Source organism: Antechinus flavipes, chromosome 1, assembly GCF_016432865.1.
Source record: "Antechinus flavipes isolate AdamAnt ecotype Samford, QLD, Australia chromosome 1, AdamAnt_v2, whole genome shotgun sequence".
NCBI classification, from domain to species: domain Eukaryota; kingdom Metazoa; phylum Chordata; class Mammalia; order Dasyuromorphia; family Dasyuridae; genus Antechinus; species Antechinus flavipes.
The window spans coordinates 552917615-552938290 of record NC_067398.1 but is presented as its reverse complement, the minus strand read 5'-3'; the positions used below and the strand labels follow the sequence as shown (position 1 = coordinate 552938290).

General features: G+C 33.4%; 1 protein-coding gene across 2 annotated transcripts in view; it reads right to left on the bottom strand.

Moving 5' to 3' along the window:
* ADTRP (androgen dependent TFPI regulating protein) overlaps positions 1–20676 on the bottom strand; it is a 104487-nt gene that overhangs the window by 11779 nt on the left and 72032 nt on the right. For both annotated transcript variants that reach the window (XM_051970684.1, XM_051970685.1), the window contains exon 5: positions 9477–9628. In XM_051970684.1, the coding sequence (XP_051826644.1) occupies positions 9477–9628 (152 nt within the window). The remainder of the gene's footprint in view (positions 1–9476; positions 9629–20676) is intronic.

Here is a 20676-nt window from a genome sequence, read left to right as displayed (position 1 = left end):
AAATAAAGTCTAACCTATATTTTTTGTTTTATAAATTTTTATAGTTATGTGGGAATTGTGGGGTCTTCTACCTTTTCTGTAATCAATTAACTAATAAATATTTATTTAATATCCACTTTATGCCAAGCACTGGGGATACAAAAGAAATAAAGCAAAAGATAGTCCCAGTCTTAAATAACTTATGATATAGTGGGAGAGACAACACACAAAAAATAAAAATAGAAAGCAATCTATTTAAAGAATAAATAGGAAATAATTAGCAGAAGGAAAGCACTGAAATTGAGAGGGATTGGGGAAGACTTAACTGTAGAAGGTGGGTGGGATTGTAATGAGGATTTAAAGCCAAGTCATAATTGATCCAGAGGTGTGAGAGCATTCCAGGCATAGGAGATAATCAGAGAGAATGTCCAAAGCTAAAATATGGAGTGTCTTACTTGTGCAACAGGCAGAAACCCAAAAGATATCAAGCAGGAAGGGTTTGAATGCCAAACCAAGCATTTTCTATTTGCTCCTGGAGACAATAGGAAACCAATGGTGTTTACTGAATAGGTGTGTGTGACATGATTAGGTTTGAATTTTTAGGAAAATCACTTTAGTGAGTTAATGGAGCATAGATTGGAATAGGGAGAGACTTGAGGCAGGCAGTCCCACTAATAGACAATAGCAATAGTCTGGACATGGAATGATGAGGGCTTATAGTAGAGTGACGGCAATGTCACAGGAGAGAAAGGGGAACATCCCAAAGATGTTATAAAGGTAAAAATCAACAGGCTTTGGCAACAGAATGTGTATAGGAGGTAAGAAGTAGTGAGGAATACAGGATGATTCTTAGGTTGCAAGCCTGAGAAAATCAGAGGGAGGTGTTGCTCCCTCCAGTAATAGGGAAGGTAGGAGATGGGGAAGGTTTAGGAGGAAAGTTAATGACTTCCATTTTAGAAACATAGAATTTAAAATTTCTACTGGACATCTAATTTAATACATCTAAAAGGCAGTTGCAAGTGCAAGAGATTGAAGAACCACAGAGAAATTAGGGAAGGATAGGTAGGTTTGAGAATCATCTGCATGGGATGGTCATTAAATTCATGGGGAATGATGAGATCACTAAGTAAACAAATATAAAGGGAGAAGAGAAGTGGGTCTAGGAGAAAACCCTAAGAGACTTGTAGGGATAGAGGGTGAGACATGGATGACTGTCAAGGAGGCAGAGGAGGGATCAAATAAGTCTCACTAAAGAAACAAAAGAGACAACAATAGATTAAGAATGCAAATAGAAGCATTAAAGGACCATCTGGAAGATGAAAAGCAAAAACAATAAAAATGAAAATATCTTCACTTTACAAGCAAAACATAGTATTCTTGTTCTAGCTGAGTGAAGGAGCAGAGGTAGGAGAACATTGTGCACAGTAACAGCAAGGTTATGTGATGATCAATTATAGTAGACTTAGCTCTTAGCAATGTGGTGATTTAAGGCAATTCCAATAGACATGGGATGGAAAATGCCATTTGCATCCAGAGAAAGAACTATGGAGACTGTATTTGAATTGAAGTATACTGTTTTCACCTTGTTGTTGTTGTTTTTGTTTCTTGTGTTTTTTTCCCTTTTGCTCTGATTTTATTTATTTTCTTGCACAACATGACCAATATGGAAATATGTTTAAAAGGACTATATGTGTATAATCTATATCAGATTACTTGCTTTCTTGGGGATGGAGAAGATAAGGGAGAGAGGGAGAAAAAATTTGAAACACAAAATCTTAGAAAAATGAATGTCAAAAATTATCTTTACATGTATTTGGAAAAATGAAATATTATTGAGAAGAAAATAACAGATGAATGTGTAATGACAATTTAAGGTCTCCCAGAAGATCTTAACTCCACAATATAGGTAATAACAGAACTGCTCAGAATTTCTGAACATTAGAAAGTGAAATGTCAGTTGAAAAAAATCACACATCACCTCAAGAAAAACAAAACAAAATTAAAAAAAAATCCCAAGGCTGCAAATTCTGAGACACAGAGTGATTAAATTTGACAATTCAATTTAAAAACAAATTCTGCCATAAATAAAAAGGAGAGGATATTCAAAATAATCAAGACTATTTTTCACCCACCATAAAATGTAGGAGGGAATGGAATAATGTGTTCTGAAGAGCATTATAGCTCAGGAAGCAGCTAGGGTGACCCATCCTATAAAATTGAACTTAAGCATACAGGAAAAAAAAAGATAGAAGTATGATAATAAAGACATCTTAAACATTTTTAGAGTGGAAAAAAGAGAACTGAAGCAATTATTTGCTTCTTAAATACTCCAAACAAAAGCAATGGAAGAAGAATGAATAACCACAGCTGCTAAAGACAGCAACAGCAACAGAGTAGCAGCAGAGAGATCAGAAAGAAACTTCTTTCTAAAAGTGCATAAGGAGACTAGGGTAAAAGCAGAATTTTTGTGGAGATAACAGTGAAGAAGCAGATCTGAAAATTTATGGATAGAACCTGGTAACACTTTGACTACAAGTTAATCCCCCAACCCTTTTATGAAACTACATTATAACGTGAAAGAATACATGAAAGAGAGGGGTCAGAACAAGGGAACAGAGAAATGTCAGATGTGCCAGGTCCAATGAGACAAAGAGGTCCCCAGTGGACTCAGAAAAAGAAAGCCCTATAAAAGAATGGGTGATGAGAAGATGGGTAAAGAAGAAGATCTTGCTTTGGTTTATGGGAAAGAGTTCCATTGATGAATACTCCTATGGGTGAAGAGTTATGGTTTGTAAAAAGATAAGGACTTAGTGCTGGGTGTGGTCTAGGGGATTCAGTGTTTGAAAGTCTGTTCACTCTAACTTGGGGAATTAGAAATTTTAGGAGATACTGGCATCTGGGGGAGTAGGAAAGCATGGACCCAGGGAAGAGATTTTTGAAACAAATGGGGGATGAATCAAAGGGAAGTTATAGAATACAAATGTGTATGTATAAGTACTTATAAATATGAGACAGAGATGAGTGGGGTAAGTAGAGCGACATAATATATAGAGTACTGGGATTAGAAACAGGATTAAATTAGAATTTAAATCCATCCTTAGATACTTACTACATAACCCTGGGCAAGTCATTTAAGCCTGTTTGCCTCAGTTTTCTCCTTTCTAAAATGAGCTGGAGAAGGAAAATGGCAACTGATCCAGTATCTTTGTCAAGAAAACCCCAAATATAGTAATGAAGAGTTGAACACAACTGAAATAACTGAATAACAATAATAAATATATCAATGAGCTGCAAAATCAGGGATGAGGGCCCAACATGGGGAAGTATGCTTTCTGACACTGGCAATAATTGTCATTGTTCTGGGAGTGAGACTAAGATTGATTCCATGATGGGAATAGAATTAAGAGAAATCCCTGGGGTAAACTTTACAAGACAATGACAGAAGCTGGCTAAAGAGAAATTAGAATAGATACTAGGGAAGTCTTAAGTACATGAGGAATATAGAAAAATGAGGGAGATCAGATAATTATAGGTATCAAAAATCAGAGAATGGGGGTCTAGAGTATGTGAAAAGTGGGGATAATGTAGAGAGTAAGAAAAATCATTTTTGGGAAAGGGTACAAAAATATGGAAATTTAAAAATGAATAGACTCGTGGAAAGGGAAGGGGGGAGAAAGGGAATGTGCTTGTATAACTGAGAGAAAATTGTGGTAGGGGAAAGGAAGAACTACAAAATTAGATAAGAGTAGGAAAGAAAAATAAACTAATAAGAGAGACTTGAAATGGAAATAAATAACAAATGAAAGGAAAGGAACAAGGGTGAAAATAATAGATCCATAGGGATCAGGGCACTTTCAAAAGATTAAAATAATTAATTGAAGAAACATAGCACTTTGTTTATAACAAAAGAGGATTAAACATCATAACTTTAAAAAGATTCCAATATTCAAATGAGAAAGAAGAAAACGTTAAATGAGAATGGATGGAACAATCCAATAAAACAAAAGAGTGACAGATTGGATAAAAAAAAATCCTACAATCTGTTGCTTACTAGAAACACATTTCAAAAAGCAAAGACATACATAAAATAAAACTGAGGGAAAGAACAAAAATGTATTATGCATCAAGTGAATCCCTCCAAAAAAGCAGGAGTTGTGATCATTTATCTAACAAAGCAAAATAAAACATTTAAATTTTTTTAAAAGAAGGATAAAGAAATTATATCAAGCTGAATGGAACCACAGAACAAACTAATCAATAACAAATTTCTATACACAAAATGCCTTAGCATTCAAATTCATAAAGAAAGTATTATCTGAGCTATAAGAAAACATAAAGAATAACACAAGTGACAAGAAAGCACTATCCCTCTCTCCATTTTGAATAAGGCTACCCAGAAATATAAACAAAAGGGAAAATGTGCCATTGAACAAATGCTGGAGAAACTAAAGTTACAAGACTTATGACATCTTTTAAATAAGACAGCAAAAGAATATGATTATTTCTCAATATTATATGGAATTTTATAAAAGACTTGACCATGTACAGTGGCACAGAGATAATGCAAATGAAAGTAAAATGACAGATAAAATGAATATATCCTTCATAGACCATAACATATTTCAGAAACAATAATTGATTCTGAGACTACAGATCTAATTAGAAACTTGACAATGAAAACCTAAATAATGAATGGATCAAAGAACAATTACAGAAGAAATTTATAAAAAATATAAAAGATAATGATAATGATGAAATGACATACTAAAACTCCTGGGACACATCCAAAGCAGGGGTAGTTATGCTAATGAAAATTATCTCTTTATAAATATACATTTATAAGATAGAAGATATTCATTAAAAATAAGCATTAAAAATCAGAAAGCATACAAATAAAACTAAAATATATAAAAAAGATATTAAAAATTAAAAGTAAAATAGAAAAATTGTAATTGTTTACAAATAAAATTTATCAAGTAAAGTTAGTTCTTTAAAGACAATAACATTAGTAAGTTCTTAACTAATCTGATTAAAAAGAAGAGAGCAAAAAATAAAATCAACAACATAATAAACATGATGAAACAAAACTGTAAGAAATAAAAAGAATATATTGTGCTCAGTTATATGCTATCAAACATGAGAATATAAAAGAATAAAGAAATATTACAAAAATACAAAATACACTATCAGATCATGTAGCAATATTAAATAATCCAATTTCCAATTTCAGATATCAAAATAATTCTAGCTCTAAAGAGAAAAAACAAGATGAAACAAAATAACAAATTCCTGTTTCTAATGTAGTCACAATTTTTAGAGAATAGCTAATACCCATAATTGGCAAATTATTTTCAAAAATTGAAAAAGAGAGCCACCAGAATCCTTCTATGAAACAAATAGATTCCTAATACTTAAAGCAAGGAAAGACAAAACACAGAAAACTATAAGCCAATATCCTTAATAAACATTCACTCAAAATTTAAACAATTCTGTCAGACAAATTACAATTTATATAAGAAATCATTCATAATGAACCAGTGACACCAAAGATGCAAGCATGTTTCAAAATTCAGAAAACTATCAGCATAATTAATCACATTAAAAAGCAAACCATCCAAATTACATAATTATTTCAATGGATGCAGAAAAACTTTTGACAAAGTACCATACTCTTTTATGCTGAAAGCCATACAAAGTATAGGCATAGAGGGACTTTTTAAAAAAGAAATCATAAAAAAGGCATCTCTCTGAAAGCAAAATCAAACAACATTTGCAGTCAACATACATTAGAGGTGTTTTTCCAATAAATACAAGAATGAAGTAGGATACTCACTTTCCCCTACAATTATTTGGTATAATTCTTTAAATGTTATGGCAATAAAACAAGAGGATGAAATTAAAGGCATAATAGATAGGCAAGTAAAAGGAAAATTATCCTTATTTGCTGCTGCTATAATGGAATACCTGGAAAATCCTAGGGAATCAGTAAAGATGCCAATTAAGGCAATTTACAGCCTAAGCAAACTTGCAAGCTACAAAATAAACTCCCCAAATTAATATCATTTTATATTATAATAAAAAATACAAAAGAAGCAAAGATAGAAAGGAATTTCTATTCCAAATAATTACAAAATACATAAAATATCTGGGGATCAACCTACCTAAACACAGAAAGGACTTCTACATATTCAGTTACAAAATGCTGTTTAAATAAAGAATAATCTAAATAGCTCAGGGAATATTCAGTTCTCATAATGAGGTCGTGCCAAAAAATGCTTAATAGAATTTGATAAAATAATAATATATTCATTTGCAAAATCAAAATATTTATAATGTCAAGGGAAATCATGAAAAGAAGATCTCAAATTATATTATAAAGCAGCAGTCATCAAAATTTAAATAAGAGCTAATTAGAAGTAGGGGAACTTAGAATAGAATTAGAAACTTAATAGCTCAGTGTTTGATAAAGTGAAAAAAAATATTAATTAAGCAGAAAAAAAACTCCTGATTGGATGAAAACTTCTGGGAAAAGTAGAAAGTAGTATGGCAGAAATTGGGCTTGGAAAAATACTTTACATCTATATTCTATAATATAATATCAATGCATATATGACCTTAATATTAAAAAAAAAATTTGAAGAGAAAGAGATCTTATATCTCTCATGCTAATAGGAGATGGACTCTTAACCAATAAGAGATAGAGGCAATTATAAAAGATAAAATCAATAACTTTGATTACTTCAAACTGAAAAGCTTCTGTATAGACAAAATTAATACATGTAGAATAAGAAAAGCAATGTTTTAATGGAAAAAATATTTCTATCAAATTTCTCTGATAATGTTTTGATCAGTTGTATATTGATTATTTCTTCCCCTCTCCAAAAAATATTGCAAATTACTGGGGATGTCAGCTTAGAGTGATGTGAAACAAGAGGAAAGTTTGAACTAGTGAAACCCATAGAGATCTTCAAATAGCATCTATTTTAAAAAGAAGAGTCTGGCAAAGAGATCTGACCAAAGGAATCATGAAGTAGAACCTAAGACCTCATGACTTCTAAAGGAATTATGAATAATGCAAAGACCAATCACAAGCCTGGAGTATGAATGAGAAGCCTACTTCCCACTGCCTGAAAAAGAGGTAATGGACTTGATATATAGAATTAGACATAATTTAAAATTTGTTTTTGACTGTACATTTGTTATAAGGATTTTATTTTTTTACCCAATAGTGGCAGTATGGGTGGTTAGGAGAGAAACAAAACCAACTTTGTGTTTATTAAAAAGAATATTTTGATCAGTAGAATGATTTCAGAAAAGCCTGGAGAGACTTACATGAACTGATGCTAAGTGAAGTGAGTAGAACCAAGAGAACATTGTACACACCAACAAGATTATGTGATGATCAGATAGATCATCTTTGAAAGATGCCTCTTTTGAACCATGTGGTGATTCAGAACAATTCCAAGGAACTTGTGATGTAGAGAGCCATCTGTACTTAGAGAGAGGATGTGAATCACAACATAATATTTTTTGTTGTTCTTTGCTTGCTTTTTGTTTTCTTTTTCATTTTTGATCTGATTTTTAATGACAAATGTGGAAATATGTACAGAAGAATTACATGTTTAACACATATTGGATTATTTGCTATCTAGGGTGAGGGGAAGGAAGGGAGAAAAATTTGGAACACAAGATTTTGCACTTATAAATATTGAAAACTCTTTGCATGTATTTTGAAAATAAAAGACTATTGTTTAAAAAAGAGAATATTTAATTTAAAATTAAGCAAATGCTCTTCAATATTGACCAAAAAACTCCCAAAATAAAATAGAAAGACTACATAGAAGAAGAGTCCAAATGCCAATCTACAGCCAAAATTTTAAAAAGAGAAACAAACTTGAAAACAGAAGCCAGGACCAGACACTTTAAATGGTTTCAAACTATCCAGGAGAGAGAGAAGGATCTATTAACAGGCCAGAACTCTCTCATCTCCAAAGAGAATGAGGAAAATGATAATAAATATCTTGTGCCTTAAAAGCCAAGGTAAGAATGCATGAGGAAGACAGAGAAGGTGGGGAACAGCTTTTCTCCCAAGAGAGTTGAGACCAAAAAAAGCAAAGGCAGACTCTTTTGGAGAATACCATAAAAAAGAGATATCAGGGACCTTTTCCTTTTTAAAATGAAGAACTGGAGAAATGGGACTATAAAATAAGAATGAAACACTTAGCTCTTTACTAGTTGGAATCCATTGAGTAGAAACCAAGAATATAGAAAACCTCTAGTTCAAGCAACAGTTAGGTGATTTTGAGATCAAAATCTATCCAAATTAGAGGGTCATACAAACAAAGGAAGAGTTATAGAAGAACAAAACCTACGTATCCTTAGAAAGCTGATTTTCCTGAACAGACTTCTAGTATTGTATAGCTCTAACATTGTATTGGTCGGATTGTCATAACTACGCTATTAGATTTCCTTATGATGTTTAATATTTTAAAATAAAAAAATATATACTTGTGTATGTTCAAGAGCAGTTTTAGGAAACAGGGGCAGGGATTTTATCATTTCCAGTAGTTCCATTTATGAATTTAGATAACCTTGTTGGTTGAAAGTGCATAGAAATGGCTAAAACCAGGAGGGGAAAAAAGGCTTTACAGCTGTATAGGGGTAAGTAGCATGTGGGCAGGGAACCTTCAGGTTTGTGAATCCACAGCTTTTCTCTAGATTATGAAGAAATTCAAGTGCTATGAATGGTGGGAGTGCAGACATTGATAGACTAATCCTTACAATATCTGAGTTGGTTCATGTGACCATTAGGCAAACAGAGAAGAGACAATGTTCATATTGTATGAACAGGAACTTGCCCAGAAGAGAGTCTCACTTTGAGCAAGAAAAGCCTAATCCCATGTTCTCAGCTGGAGGAGAAAGCACCTTTCTTTCCATAACTTGGCTTTTCATTAAACAAAACTATTTAATACTTGAAGCTGAGCTTCAAGCTTGCTGTAGCATGGGGGAGAGAAATTGAGATTGTAGCTTCTGGGAATACATTAGTTCTCTCCTCCCCCCTCCCATCACCTTCACTTCACTCCTTGTTCCTTCACCTTCCCATTGTTATGCAATCTAATTTGTCCTAAGCTGAGACCTTTGAATAAGTACATTATTCTCCTGGGCTCCCACACAAGAAAAAAGTTCTCCATTTGCAATGAGAGGGAAAAATATGGATTCTTCCTCTGCTATTTACTCATTGTGTGATTTTAACTTAATCTTTCTGGGTGGCCATTTTCTTGAAAAATGAGTGGTTTGGACTTCCTGAAGCCTCTTCCAGCTCTTAAATCTATGGTCTTTTCAGATCTATTTTTTATTATCTTACAAATGCACACTGAACAACCTGTGGTTTAGATTATTGTAATTTTTCCATATGTTACAACCGAGCATGGGAAAAAGGGGACAAAAGGGAGTAATATTTGATGTTGGAGTGCCTTAGATGAAAAAGAATCACTTACCCCAAATCAGGTGGTTTAAGTACTCTCCAAGGAGATAGATGAGGACAAGGAAGGCATGACAGGCAAAGAAGAAACCTGTTAAGCACACTGGATTGAGCTTAGTAAACATGGGATATACCCACTTTTTGGTTACATAGTAAATCCTCAGTATCCTGTAGAGAAAAAGAAGTCACACCAATTAGGACAGCATGAGATGAGCTTATAGCATTTTTATTTAGAAGAAAATGGAGCTCTGAAACTAAACTGGTGGAGAGGAGGCTTGATATAATATTGGTTGATCATTAAGTCACTCCATTGGGAAACAGAAGTGAATTGTCATAGTTGTTCTGCTAGGCAATATAATTAATTAAACAAGTTACCTTCTTGATTTAATTTGGAATGTGGTACTCAATGCATCAAATATAGAGATTAGAAGAGAACAAAGATGAATCATTGGTTAACATCTAGCCTAGGAGTCAAGTGTCTCTGAACCCTAGTACTGCTTCTAATTACTGGGCGACTTTTGGATATCACAACTCATGTGTTTTGTCCCTGGAACATCTCTAAGGGGATGGCAAAGTTGGGAAGCTTTGTCCTGTTTCCTTTGAGGATAGATACTAATCAATATTGTGCATTAGGAAAAAAAAAGATGGGAAAGGACCAACAGGGTCAAACTGAAGCCGAAATGTAGACAATGAATGAAAATTAATTCTAATTTAATTTGTTTTGTACACATGTGAAAGCTTCCTTCATCAATTCAGGTTAGAAACTTTCTTAGAGTGTTGTTTAGGGCAGAATAGCCCTCAAACCAATCTTCCTAATTCCAAGATCAGCCTTCTAAATATTATCCTATACTGCTATTCTAACATAATTTCTTTCTTTTTCTGTTCTTTCTTCTTTTTTTAAATTTTGAGACAATGAGGATTAAGTGTCACAGTGTCCAGTTAAGCATCACAACAATCTGTAAGTATCTGAGGCCAGATTTGAATGTTGGTCCTCTATCTGACAACAGGGCCAGTGCTCTCTCCACTGTACTACCTAGTTGCTCTTACTAACAGTTTCTTAAAATAAACTCCCTGGCTTTCTAACTAGAATAATTAATAATAATCATTGATGCTATGATACTAAAACATCTAAACAATGAACTTTTAGTATGATATTCAAAAAGACTCAAATGTATATGTATGTCTGGGCCAATCTCTTGTGTCAGGATTCCATGGGAGAGGTAAACCTTCTTTTAAGGTATATATAGTAATAAAGAAATTGAGGGTAGAGGGCATAGAAAGTTGTGGTCAAGAAAGGATTTAAATGCAATTACTATTTCTTTTCTTTTATTATTTTATAATAATATAATAATTATTATTATGTTAATAATATTTACATTTCTTTTATTTATTTGGAGTTATGGTCTTCTGATCTAAGAATAAATTTATATAAAACCATCGGCAAAAAATGGTTTTAAGCTAGAGGCCTGGAAAGTTTCTATTTCTCTATAAATGTATTTATTTGTTTCATTTTTATAAGGTTTGTGATAAAAAGTTCCTGAGGGAGACTAATGAATTCTGATGTTTCACAAGAAAAGTGCAAAAAAAAAAAAACTACAAGTCTGTTAACCTGACAGTGGGAAAAGTAATGAAAATGCAAATACAGTATTAGGCAAGATTACAGTAATTTAATAAGGGGCAGTCAGCATAGAGGCATGAAAGGAAAATTGTTCCTGTCAGTTTATATCACATCTTGGATAACATGACTGAATAAATGTTAAAAAAAAAAAAAGGAAAAAAGGGAAAAGGAAAGAAATCATATAGTGAAAGTGAATAAAATGTACTTGTATTTTTAGAAAACATTTGCCATTGGAAACAATGATTGACAAGTTAAAAAATATACATCACTTGGGAAAGGATTATGAAATGGAATTAAAAATTAGTTGTATGACTCCACCCACTACCCATATGCTTTTTGTCTAAAGAGATCAGGTGAGGTGGATATCACTAAGGTGAATAATACCAAAAAATTTACTCAAGATCCTGAGGCTGGTTATAGGGGTAAGGATCGAAAGATGTTGTCAAAGATGAGACAAGGGGCTCACTGTGATCTATTCAATCTCCTATGTTCAAAAATTTCAGATTATCTCACACACTTTCCTCCCCTTTTTGCTGTTGTTTTCTAGTTGTGTCCAACACTTCATGACATAATTTGGCATTTTCTTGGCAAAGATACTGGAGTGGTTTGCTATTTTCCTTTTACAACTTATCTTACAGATGAGGGAACTGAGGCAAACAGGGTTATGTGGCTTGCCCAGAATTATACAGCTAGTATATTTTGAGGTCATATTTGAATTCAGGAGTCTTCCTATAAATCTTCCTTCATTCATTCAAATCTTCTTACTATCTATGTGATCCAAGTCAAACAGTTAACCTCTCTAAGTCTCACCAATAAAATGAAAGCATTGGACTAGCTAGCTTTGAAGGTTCATTTCAGTGTTAAATTTATGATCTTATTATTGTCCAATACTTTTTTCATACTATAACCCAGAATATTCTTTCCTGCACATACATAGATCTAATCGTACTGCTTTCTTCAAAAATGTTCAATACTTTCCTATTGCCTACTGAAAAAAAATTCAAATTTGCTTGAAATTGAAAGTTCTCAATATGATGCCATTCTTCCCCTCGTCAGATTACTACTGTTCACACACTCTATATTCCAGGGGAATGGAGATGTTTTTTCTGCTAAAAATCATGACATTTGTCCTCTTGTCTCCATGATCTTGTTCTTGCTATTCTTTGGCCAAAAATCCTCTCTTCCAGTCTTACTCACCTTTACCTTTTAATTTCTTACCAACTTTTAGAGCTCCACTAACATTTCACATATCCCATAGAAAATCTATCCTGATCTCTTTGTCCTTAGCAACACTTCCCTTTAAAATTTCAGATACTTTGCAAAGTTAAGAAAGTTTTGAACAAACAAAACCAATAAAGTCAAAATGAGTAAAAAAAAAATAGGAAATGGGAAAAAATTTACAGCAAGGTATTTTTTCTCAACTACATAGAAAACTGATCCAAATTTATAAAAATAAGAGCCTTTCCTGAATTGAGAAATGGTCAAATACAAATAGTTTTCAAAGGTAGAAAAGTATTCTATCAATAGTCATGTGAAAAAATGCTTTTAATCACTCATAATTAGAGAAATGCAAAATAAAAAACCTCTGAGGTGGTACCTCATATCTATCAGATTGGATAAGATGACAGAAAAGGAAATGACCATGGCTAGAAGGAATGTGAGAAAATAGTCCACTATTTCACTGTTGGTGGAGCTATGAACCAGTCCTACCATTATACAGAGCAATTCAGAACTATGTCCAAAGTTTTATGTAGTTTTATTACACATAATCTTTTACCCACCAACACTCTTCCTAAGTCTATTCCCCAAAGAAATCAAAAATAAAAGAAAAGGATCATACATACAGAAATATTTATAGCAGCTCTTTTTGTGGTGGCAAAGAATTAGAAACTAAGTGGGTGCCCATCAATTAGATGATCAAACAAGCTATAGTATACGAATGTTATGGAGTATAATTGTGCTGTAAGAAATGACGAAAAGGATAGTTTCAGAAAAATAAAAAATCTTGCAAAGATTTATATTTACTGATGCAAAGTGAAGTGAACAGAATTAAGAGAAGAATTTACACAGTAACAGCAAATATAATAAAATCAATTGTGTAATCAATTGTGAAAGACTTTATTAACTCTAAACAATGTAAGGATGCATCATAATTCCAAATGACAATGATGAAAAATGCTATCCAATTCCAGATAAAGAATTGCTAGACTCATAAAGTAGACTGAAACACATTTTTAAAAAATCTTTGTTTTGCTTTTAAAAAAACATGGCTAATTTGAAAATATGTTCTGCACGACATTTATAACATGTATTTCTTGCCTTCTCAATAGGCGGTAAAGAGGGAGGAGGGAAAGAAAATTTGGAATTAAAAATAAAAATTCTCTACATTTTGGGGTGCCAAATATTTTACCAAGATTTAATTCTTTATGTAAAAATAAACGAGACATCTATCTTGTTAGTATGTAAATTTGCTGTCATCTTTAATAAATGATAAAATTATATGTATATGAAAGAATTATTTTAAATAAATTTCTTTATGTTTATTATCAGTAAATGTTTGATTTACATATCTATTTTAACTATCTATGTATCTGAAGTTGCATAAAAATTTCTTGGGGGAAAAGGGGTGATGAGTGGAAAAAGTTTAAGAAGCCCTGGTCTAGAGTACTGAGAGACTAAATGACTTGCCCAGCCTCACACAGCTAGTATGTATCAGAGATGTGACTGGAGAGGTCTTCCTGACTTTTAGGCCAATTTTCTGTCTACTTTGTCAAGTTGCTTCTCATATGGACACATATTTGTATGTTAACAAGATATTTGTAAAAGTCTCAAGTATCTTTGTGAACAAGATCTTCAATTTTATATATATAATTAATATCCAATTAGATAATAACATACAAGATACTTATTAGCTTTAAGATTTTCAAAATGCTTTATAATATCTCATTTTATCCTCATAACTATCTTGGGATTAAGTACTATTATTATCTTTTAAAAACAATTTTATTTTTAATTTATGAAATAAAACAAGCATAGTCACTTAATCTCTGATTCAGTTATATAATATATAATACATAATTATACATATTATATAATTATATATAACATATGTATGTGTGTTTATACACACACACACACACACACACACACATACACACACATATGGCATTGTAGTATAATTATCCCGATTCTATAGGGGAGATTTTATAGATAAGAAAAGTAAAGCAGACAGAGATTAAATGACTTGCCAGTAGTGATGACAATTCTAAAATCCAAATCTCACAACTCTGAGGGATTCTCTACTACAGCATTGGCTTTCAGAAAAAATAAAAGGACTTCCATGAGAGATGGATTAGTTCCAAAAGGCTATGAGATCACTGATAATACTATTTCTCTAGTCACTGGAAAGTTATGGGAATTTTTTTTATATGCTTACCATCTTATACTTGGATCTTAAATTATAACCCCACAGTGCCAATGGAAAGTACCATCCTAAGTTGTATTTTCTCACAACTACCTCTGAAGAATACCAGAGGAAGTAATTTGGCCTAATGCTTAGGATGATGGAGGAGGATGAGTTGAATCAAGAAGAGAGACACATCATCTGAAATCTTGTTAAGTATAAACTCAGCCTTTACACTCTAGGTGACCAATATCTTCCAAAGAATTTGAGAGAGAGAGAGAGAGACAGAGAGACAGACAGAGAGACAGAGAGACAGAGAGACAGAGAGAGACAGAGACAGAGACAGACAGACAGACACAGAGAGATTAATGCATGGTTTTACAATCAGAAAAATAACAAAAACAGTCAGCATGCATGAAGCAGTCCCCATGGATGTTGGGCTTAATGGTTATTTTTAGATGATCATAACATGGTTTCAGCAGTGAAATACTTGCCAACTTAGAACTATTACTGAAATCTGACTCACGTTTGGTTCTCACGCTCTCTCTGGCCCTGGACCATATCCCTTACATCATGCTGGTTATGTTCTTTCCCTATTTGACCAATCAAACTGGCATCATAACTGTCCTAAAATGTCTCCATGTACTTATTCCTCTTAGAAGACTTGCATATGTCATGCCTTCTCCCCATACCTTTCTCTGTCCTGCCAGAATCAACCTTTGGATGTCAAATGAAATGCCCAGTGGGATCCCAGAGTGTTATGACATAGTAGGATTAATAGGCATCTAGTATCTGGAACTACCATATTAGTTAATAGACAGATGTCAAATTACTGTGAAAAGTGCCAAGTGAAAATGAAAAAAAAAATGAATGGAACTAAAATGAAATGCCTTCATCTGGAGAAAATTCATTCTATTGTCAGCAAAAAGCTATGAACTTCAAGTATACTAAAATCAAACCATTTTCTCTTTCTTCTTGCAACTAGTCCCTCTCACCAAATATGATTCCTTCCTATTGCAATCCTTTCTAATATAATTCTCCCAATTCTTTGCCTTATATTTTCCTTGTTCTACATTCTTTGCATTAATATCTCTTTCTCTCTTCTCTCTCTCTTCACTATCTCTCTCTTCTGTCTCTCTCTCTCTCTCTCTCTCTCTCTCTCTCTCTCTCTCTCTCTCTTCACTATCTCTCTCCCTCTCTCTCTCTCTCTTCACTATCTCTCTCTCTTCTCTCTCTCTCTCTCTCTCTCTCTCTCTCTCTCTCTCTCTCTCTCTCTCTCTCTCTCTCTCTCTCTCTCTCTGTCTTTAAAATTATTTGGAAGACATTGGTCACCTAGAGTGTAGAGACTGAGTTTATACTTAAGATTTCAGATAATGTGTCTCTCTTCTTGATTTCAATTAATTGGGAATTTGGGCACGGCTTTTGTCTTAAATGTTGTTTTCAAAAAGATTGGGGTAAATTGTTTAAAGGTAGTGACTTATGTTTCTTTTTGTGGGGAAGGTGGAAATAAGATTCCTTTTCTTTCTAAAATTGGAAGTATAGCAACCAAACCTGATCCCACTACTGATTAACACAAGAATATTGATCTGCTCTGGTTTTTTTTTTTTTTTTTTTGACCTGGATCAATTCTTCCCTCCTTAGACAGCTTGGGGCCCCACTGCCTGCAGAGTCCTACCATATTTAGTGCATAATGGATTTAGTGCAGGTAGCCAATTGGCTTAGCTCATTGTGCCTCAGAATTATTGAACTCAAATGACCATTCAACTTCAGGCTTCCTAATAGGAGATATTACAAGTAATGAGTCATGACCCTGAGCCTCTTTATGACTTCATTATGCTACTCATTACCTAACATAGATGTGTATAGAAAGTGTACTATTCTGGGCATCAAAATATTAAACAAACCAAATGCCCATTGAAATGATGGTTCTTGCTGGTTTGGGGCATACAATAAAGCCAATAAAGGAAAGGGAATTACCTGCATCACCTCAGGAAGTTACTTGACTTCTCAGTTCTGGGAAGCCTCTCAGTTTCCTCATCTATTAAATAGTGAGAACATAAACTTGTGGGGCCTACTTACCTCACTGGATTGCTATGAGGACCAAGTAAAATAATGTGGACAATAAATGAAATAATAGCAGCATCATAAAATATAAAGTCTCATAACTGTTAGCCACTCCATAAATATTTATTGATGGGTTAATTGTTATTATCCTTGATTACCTTTCCTATGTACTTCAGGCAACTACCAAAATTCCTTCTACACTTCTTGGATAACTCTCAACTCTGTCACAAATTTTCCAGCTCCAGAACTTTTTTTAGTATCTAACATGTCTCTTTAACCCTGATTGCCTAGTCCCACTGATGTATCCATAGATTGATTATCAAAGCTGAAAGCAGACCTTAGAAAATGTCCAACACCTTCTCCTCTCCCTTTGCTGAGGAGGCAACTGAGTCTCAGAATTGTAAAGCATCTTTTCACCTTTTGAATACAATCATTTCTCAAATTCTGTTTATTCTATTTCTGTGAGAGCTCTCACATTTGTTCTTCCTTGCCCCCACACCTGGCTCTATCAAATAGCAAGTCAGTGGCAAATCATGACACTATTTTTGACTAAGAAGAACTAAAAAAAATAGGCTTTTGAATATATAGGCATAGAGAGGACCTGTTAAGGAATTCCCTCCACCAGTGAAAACCTTTTTTCACCTTTTTTGCAACTAAGTTTTGGAATGTTGTCTGGGATAATTATGATGAGAGGCTGCCCAGGCTCACAGTATTACCAGTTTGTCAAAGGTTAAACTTGAACACAGATCTTCCTGGCTCTGAGAGTAACTCTCTGTCTACTATGTCTGCTGTCTGCTTTTAACCACATTCCCAATCATGCTTTACTTGACTCTTGCTTCTTTTTAAAATTTTCAATAATATTTTATTTTCCCAAATACGTGTAAAGATAATATTCAACTTTCATTTTTGTAAAACTTTATATTTCCAAATTTTTCTTTCTCCTTCCTTTATGTCCACCTCCCCAAGATAATAAGCATTCTGATATAGTTTAAATATGTGCAATTCTTTTAACATATTTCCATATTTGTCATGTTATACAAGTAAAATCAGATCAAAAAGGGGGAAAAAACACAAAAAAGAAAAAGCAAACAAATAAACAAAAGGTGAAAATACTATGTTTTTGATCCATATTCTGTCTCTATAGTTCTGTCTCTGGATGTAGATGGCATTTTCCATTCCAAATCTATAGGTGCCTTTAATAGCCACACTGATGAGAAGAGCCATGTCCATTACAATTGATCATCACATAATTTTGTTGTTATAGTGGACTATATGTTCTCTTGGTTCTGCTCAGTTTACTCAGCAATTCATACAAGTCTTTCTAAACCTTTCTGAAATCTCCCTGCTCATCATTTCTTATAGAACAATAATATTTCATAACATTTATATACCATAACTTATTCAGCCATTGCCTAACTGATGAGCATCCACTTAAATTTTCTATTCCTTGATACTACAAAAAGAGCTGCTACAAAATTGCACATGTGGGTCCTTTCTCCTCTTTTATGATCTCTTTGGAATATAGATCCAGTTCTACTCTTGCTTCTACTTCCTCTGGACATCGCCTCTCCTTTCTCTCTAGTTGCATTGCCACCAGTAGTGGAGGTGGGATGGGTGAAGTACATCTGGGGTCTTCCTTTCCTCAGCAGTGATACTCTCCTTGGCTCCAACAATTTGGGAAGTGCCCAGCAATGCTTTATCTCTATCTCCCTTTTCTCTCTCTGAACTCCACTTTTCTTTCTCTCTCTCTCTTCCCCTCCTCCCTTCAGTTATGAGTAGTTCTTTCTGCATTGTTTTCTTCATCAGAAGAAAAAGAAAGGACTTTCTTTAAAGAAAGGACTATTTTCATGCTTGTATTTGTATCCACAACTTTACACAGTGCCTAGCACATAGTAAGTGCTTAATGAGCTCTTAGACTCAGCATCTCACTCTCTATATTTCTGATTTTATCAGGAGAAACCTGGCAAAATCTTTTTTTCTCTGACTCTGTCTTTCTGTCTCTATCTCTCTCATCAAATTTATATATGTAATTTTTTTCTTATAACGTTGAGTTTTTTTTTTATGTTTATCATCCCCATAGCATAGAATCAGGAAGCGAACAACACTGAAAAAATTCAGCCACAGGCAGAACATATAGGATTTTTTAAAAAGCTATTTACAAGCAAAAGTTATTTAGTAAAAAAAACAAACAAAACAACAACAACAACAACAAAACAGAACTACTCATAAGACAAGTGTCAAGAAAGTGATCGCTAGATTAAAAGTCCAGAGATTGAGTTGATCTCTAATACTAAACCAAAGCTAGTTGCCCAATTAGAGGCAGCCTTATTTTGGGCAGTATCTCTTGGTTGATATGCTATGATTTAAGGGTCATTATGATATTCTTGCTTCCTACTGTGTAAGTTCGTTTATTCATTCACTCAAGAATGATATATTAAGTAACTTCTGAGGGCATAGTCCTGCATTAGGAATAGGGAAGGATGCAAAACTCAATTAATTTGTTGCCTTTTAAATCTTCATTTCTGTCAGGAGCAGCATTATCATTTTTATCTAGAATTCTGTGTTTGAAAACTAAGAATTATCTTTGACTTTTCCATTTCTCTCACCCTTTATACACAGTTGTCAAGTATTGTTGACTTTTACCTCTGTCATATTTCTCACATCTACTCCTATACTCAATACTTGATACTGCCATTTGTGATATAGACAGTAATCACCACTTTTTTTCTATTGAATATCTTCTTTACAGGTCTTATCCTTTGCACTCTTTTTCCCCTCCAATCCATCCTTCATATAACCATCAACAAAGTTTTTCTTAGATATATATTTCGGGTCATGTATTCAATTCAGCAGTATAGGGACTCCCTTCTGTCTATCAAACAAAACTCAGACTCTTTTGGCAGTCATCCATGGCCCTCCATTCAGGTACCATTCTCTTTGTTCACAGCACTGTACTTAGTGTTGCAAGACATAGGTAGTCTTTCCTAAGTAGCTTTCAAATTCTTTGAACATACCTAGAGTAGAGCTTACTCTTAGAAATATTTCAACTATTCCTCCTCTTGATTTAGTTCCTCACTTTCAAGCTAGTTTAAATCATCTCCATTGCCAACTTTATGCATAGTTGTGGAAAAAAGGCAAATAAGAATGTGCTATCCAATGGTATTGTAGTAAAATAACTTAAAGACTAAGAATATGTATTATAGGTATGTAAAAAAATCCTCCTGCTAATTTCTTTTATGCTATTTCCACTTATTTTGTACCCCATCTACAATGCTCTACTTTCTTATACAGAACATTTTTAGACTTTGTGTTTTCCTAGGACTAGCACAGAGGTCTCACATAGTAGATGCTTAATAACTGCTGTTTGAATGAATTAACTAATTTGAAGTTTAGATAATACAGTGATTTCTGATCTTATGGAGCCCAATTTAGCATTGAGAATGGTGATGGTGTGACAAACATATAAATAACTACAATCCAAAATAAAACATGATAACCACCTAGGAAAGATCCAAGAAAAATGCTATTCTATGAAATCTAAAGGAGAAAAGATTGTTACTGATGAGGTGAAGAAAGATCTCTAGGAGGAGATAGTTCTTCAGCTTGGCTTTATGGAAGATTATAAGAATCTAAGAAGCAAATGAGCAGGAAAAGGCATTTAAGTCATAGTGAACAGCATGTGAAAAATCACAATGTTAGGTGTATGTTAAGAAATGGGTCTGGAAAGATAGTGGCATATATATATATATATGTATATATGTACATATATATATGAAACCTCATATATATGTATATTTATATACATAAGATAATATATAATATATTAATTAATATAAATATATATGTATATATATGAAACCTCATTTTATCCACAACAATTTGGAAAGGTAGATGATATTATGATCTCCATTTTACAAATGAGAAAATTGAAGGCCAGGATCACATGAGTCTGAGACTGGACAGAACCATTGAAAAGTTTTGAGGAAAGGAGCCATAGCCACAGATTATAGTTATTCTGCAGCTGATTTCTCCTACTATTTATTCTCTCTCTCAGCTGGAACATGAACTCTGTGAGAAAAAGAAGTATATGACTTTCTTTTTGTATTTGCAGTGCTTAGTACAACCCTGGGT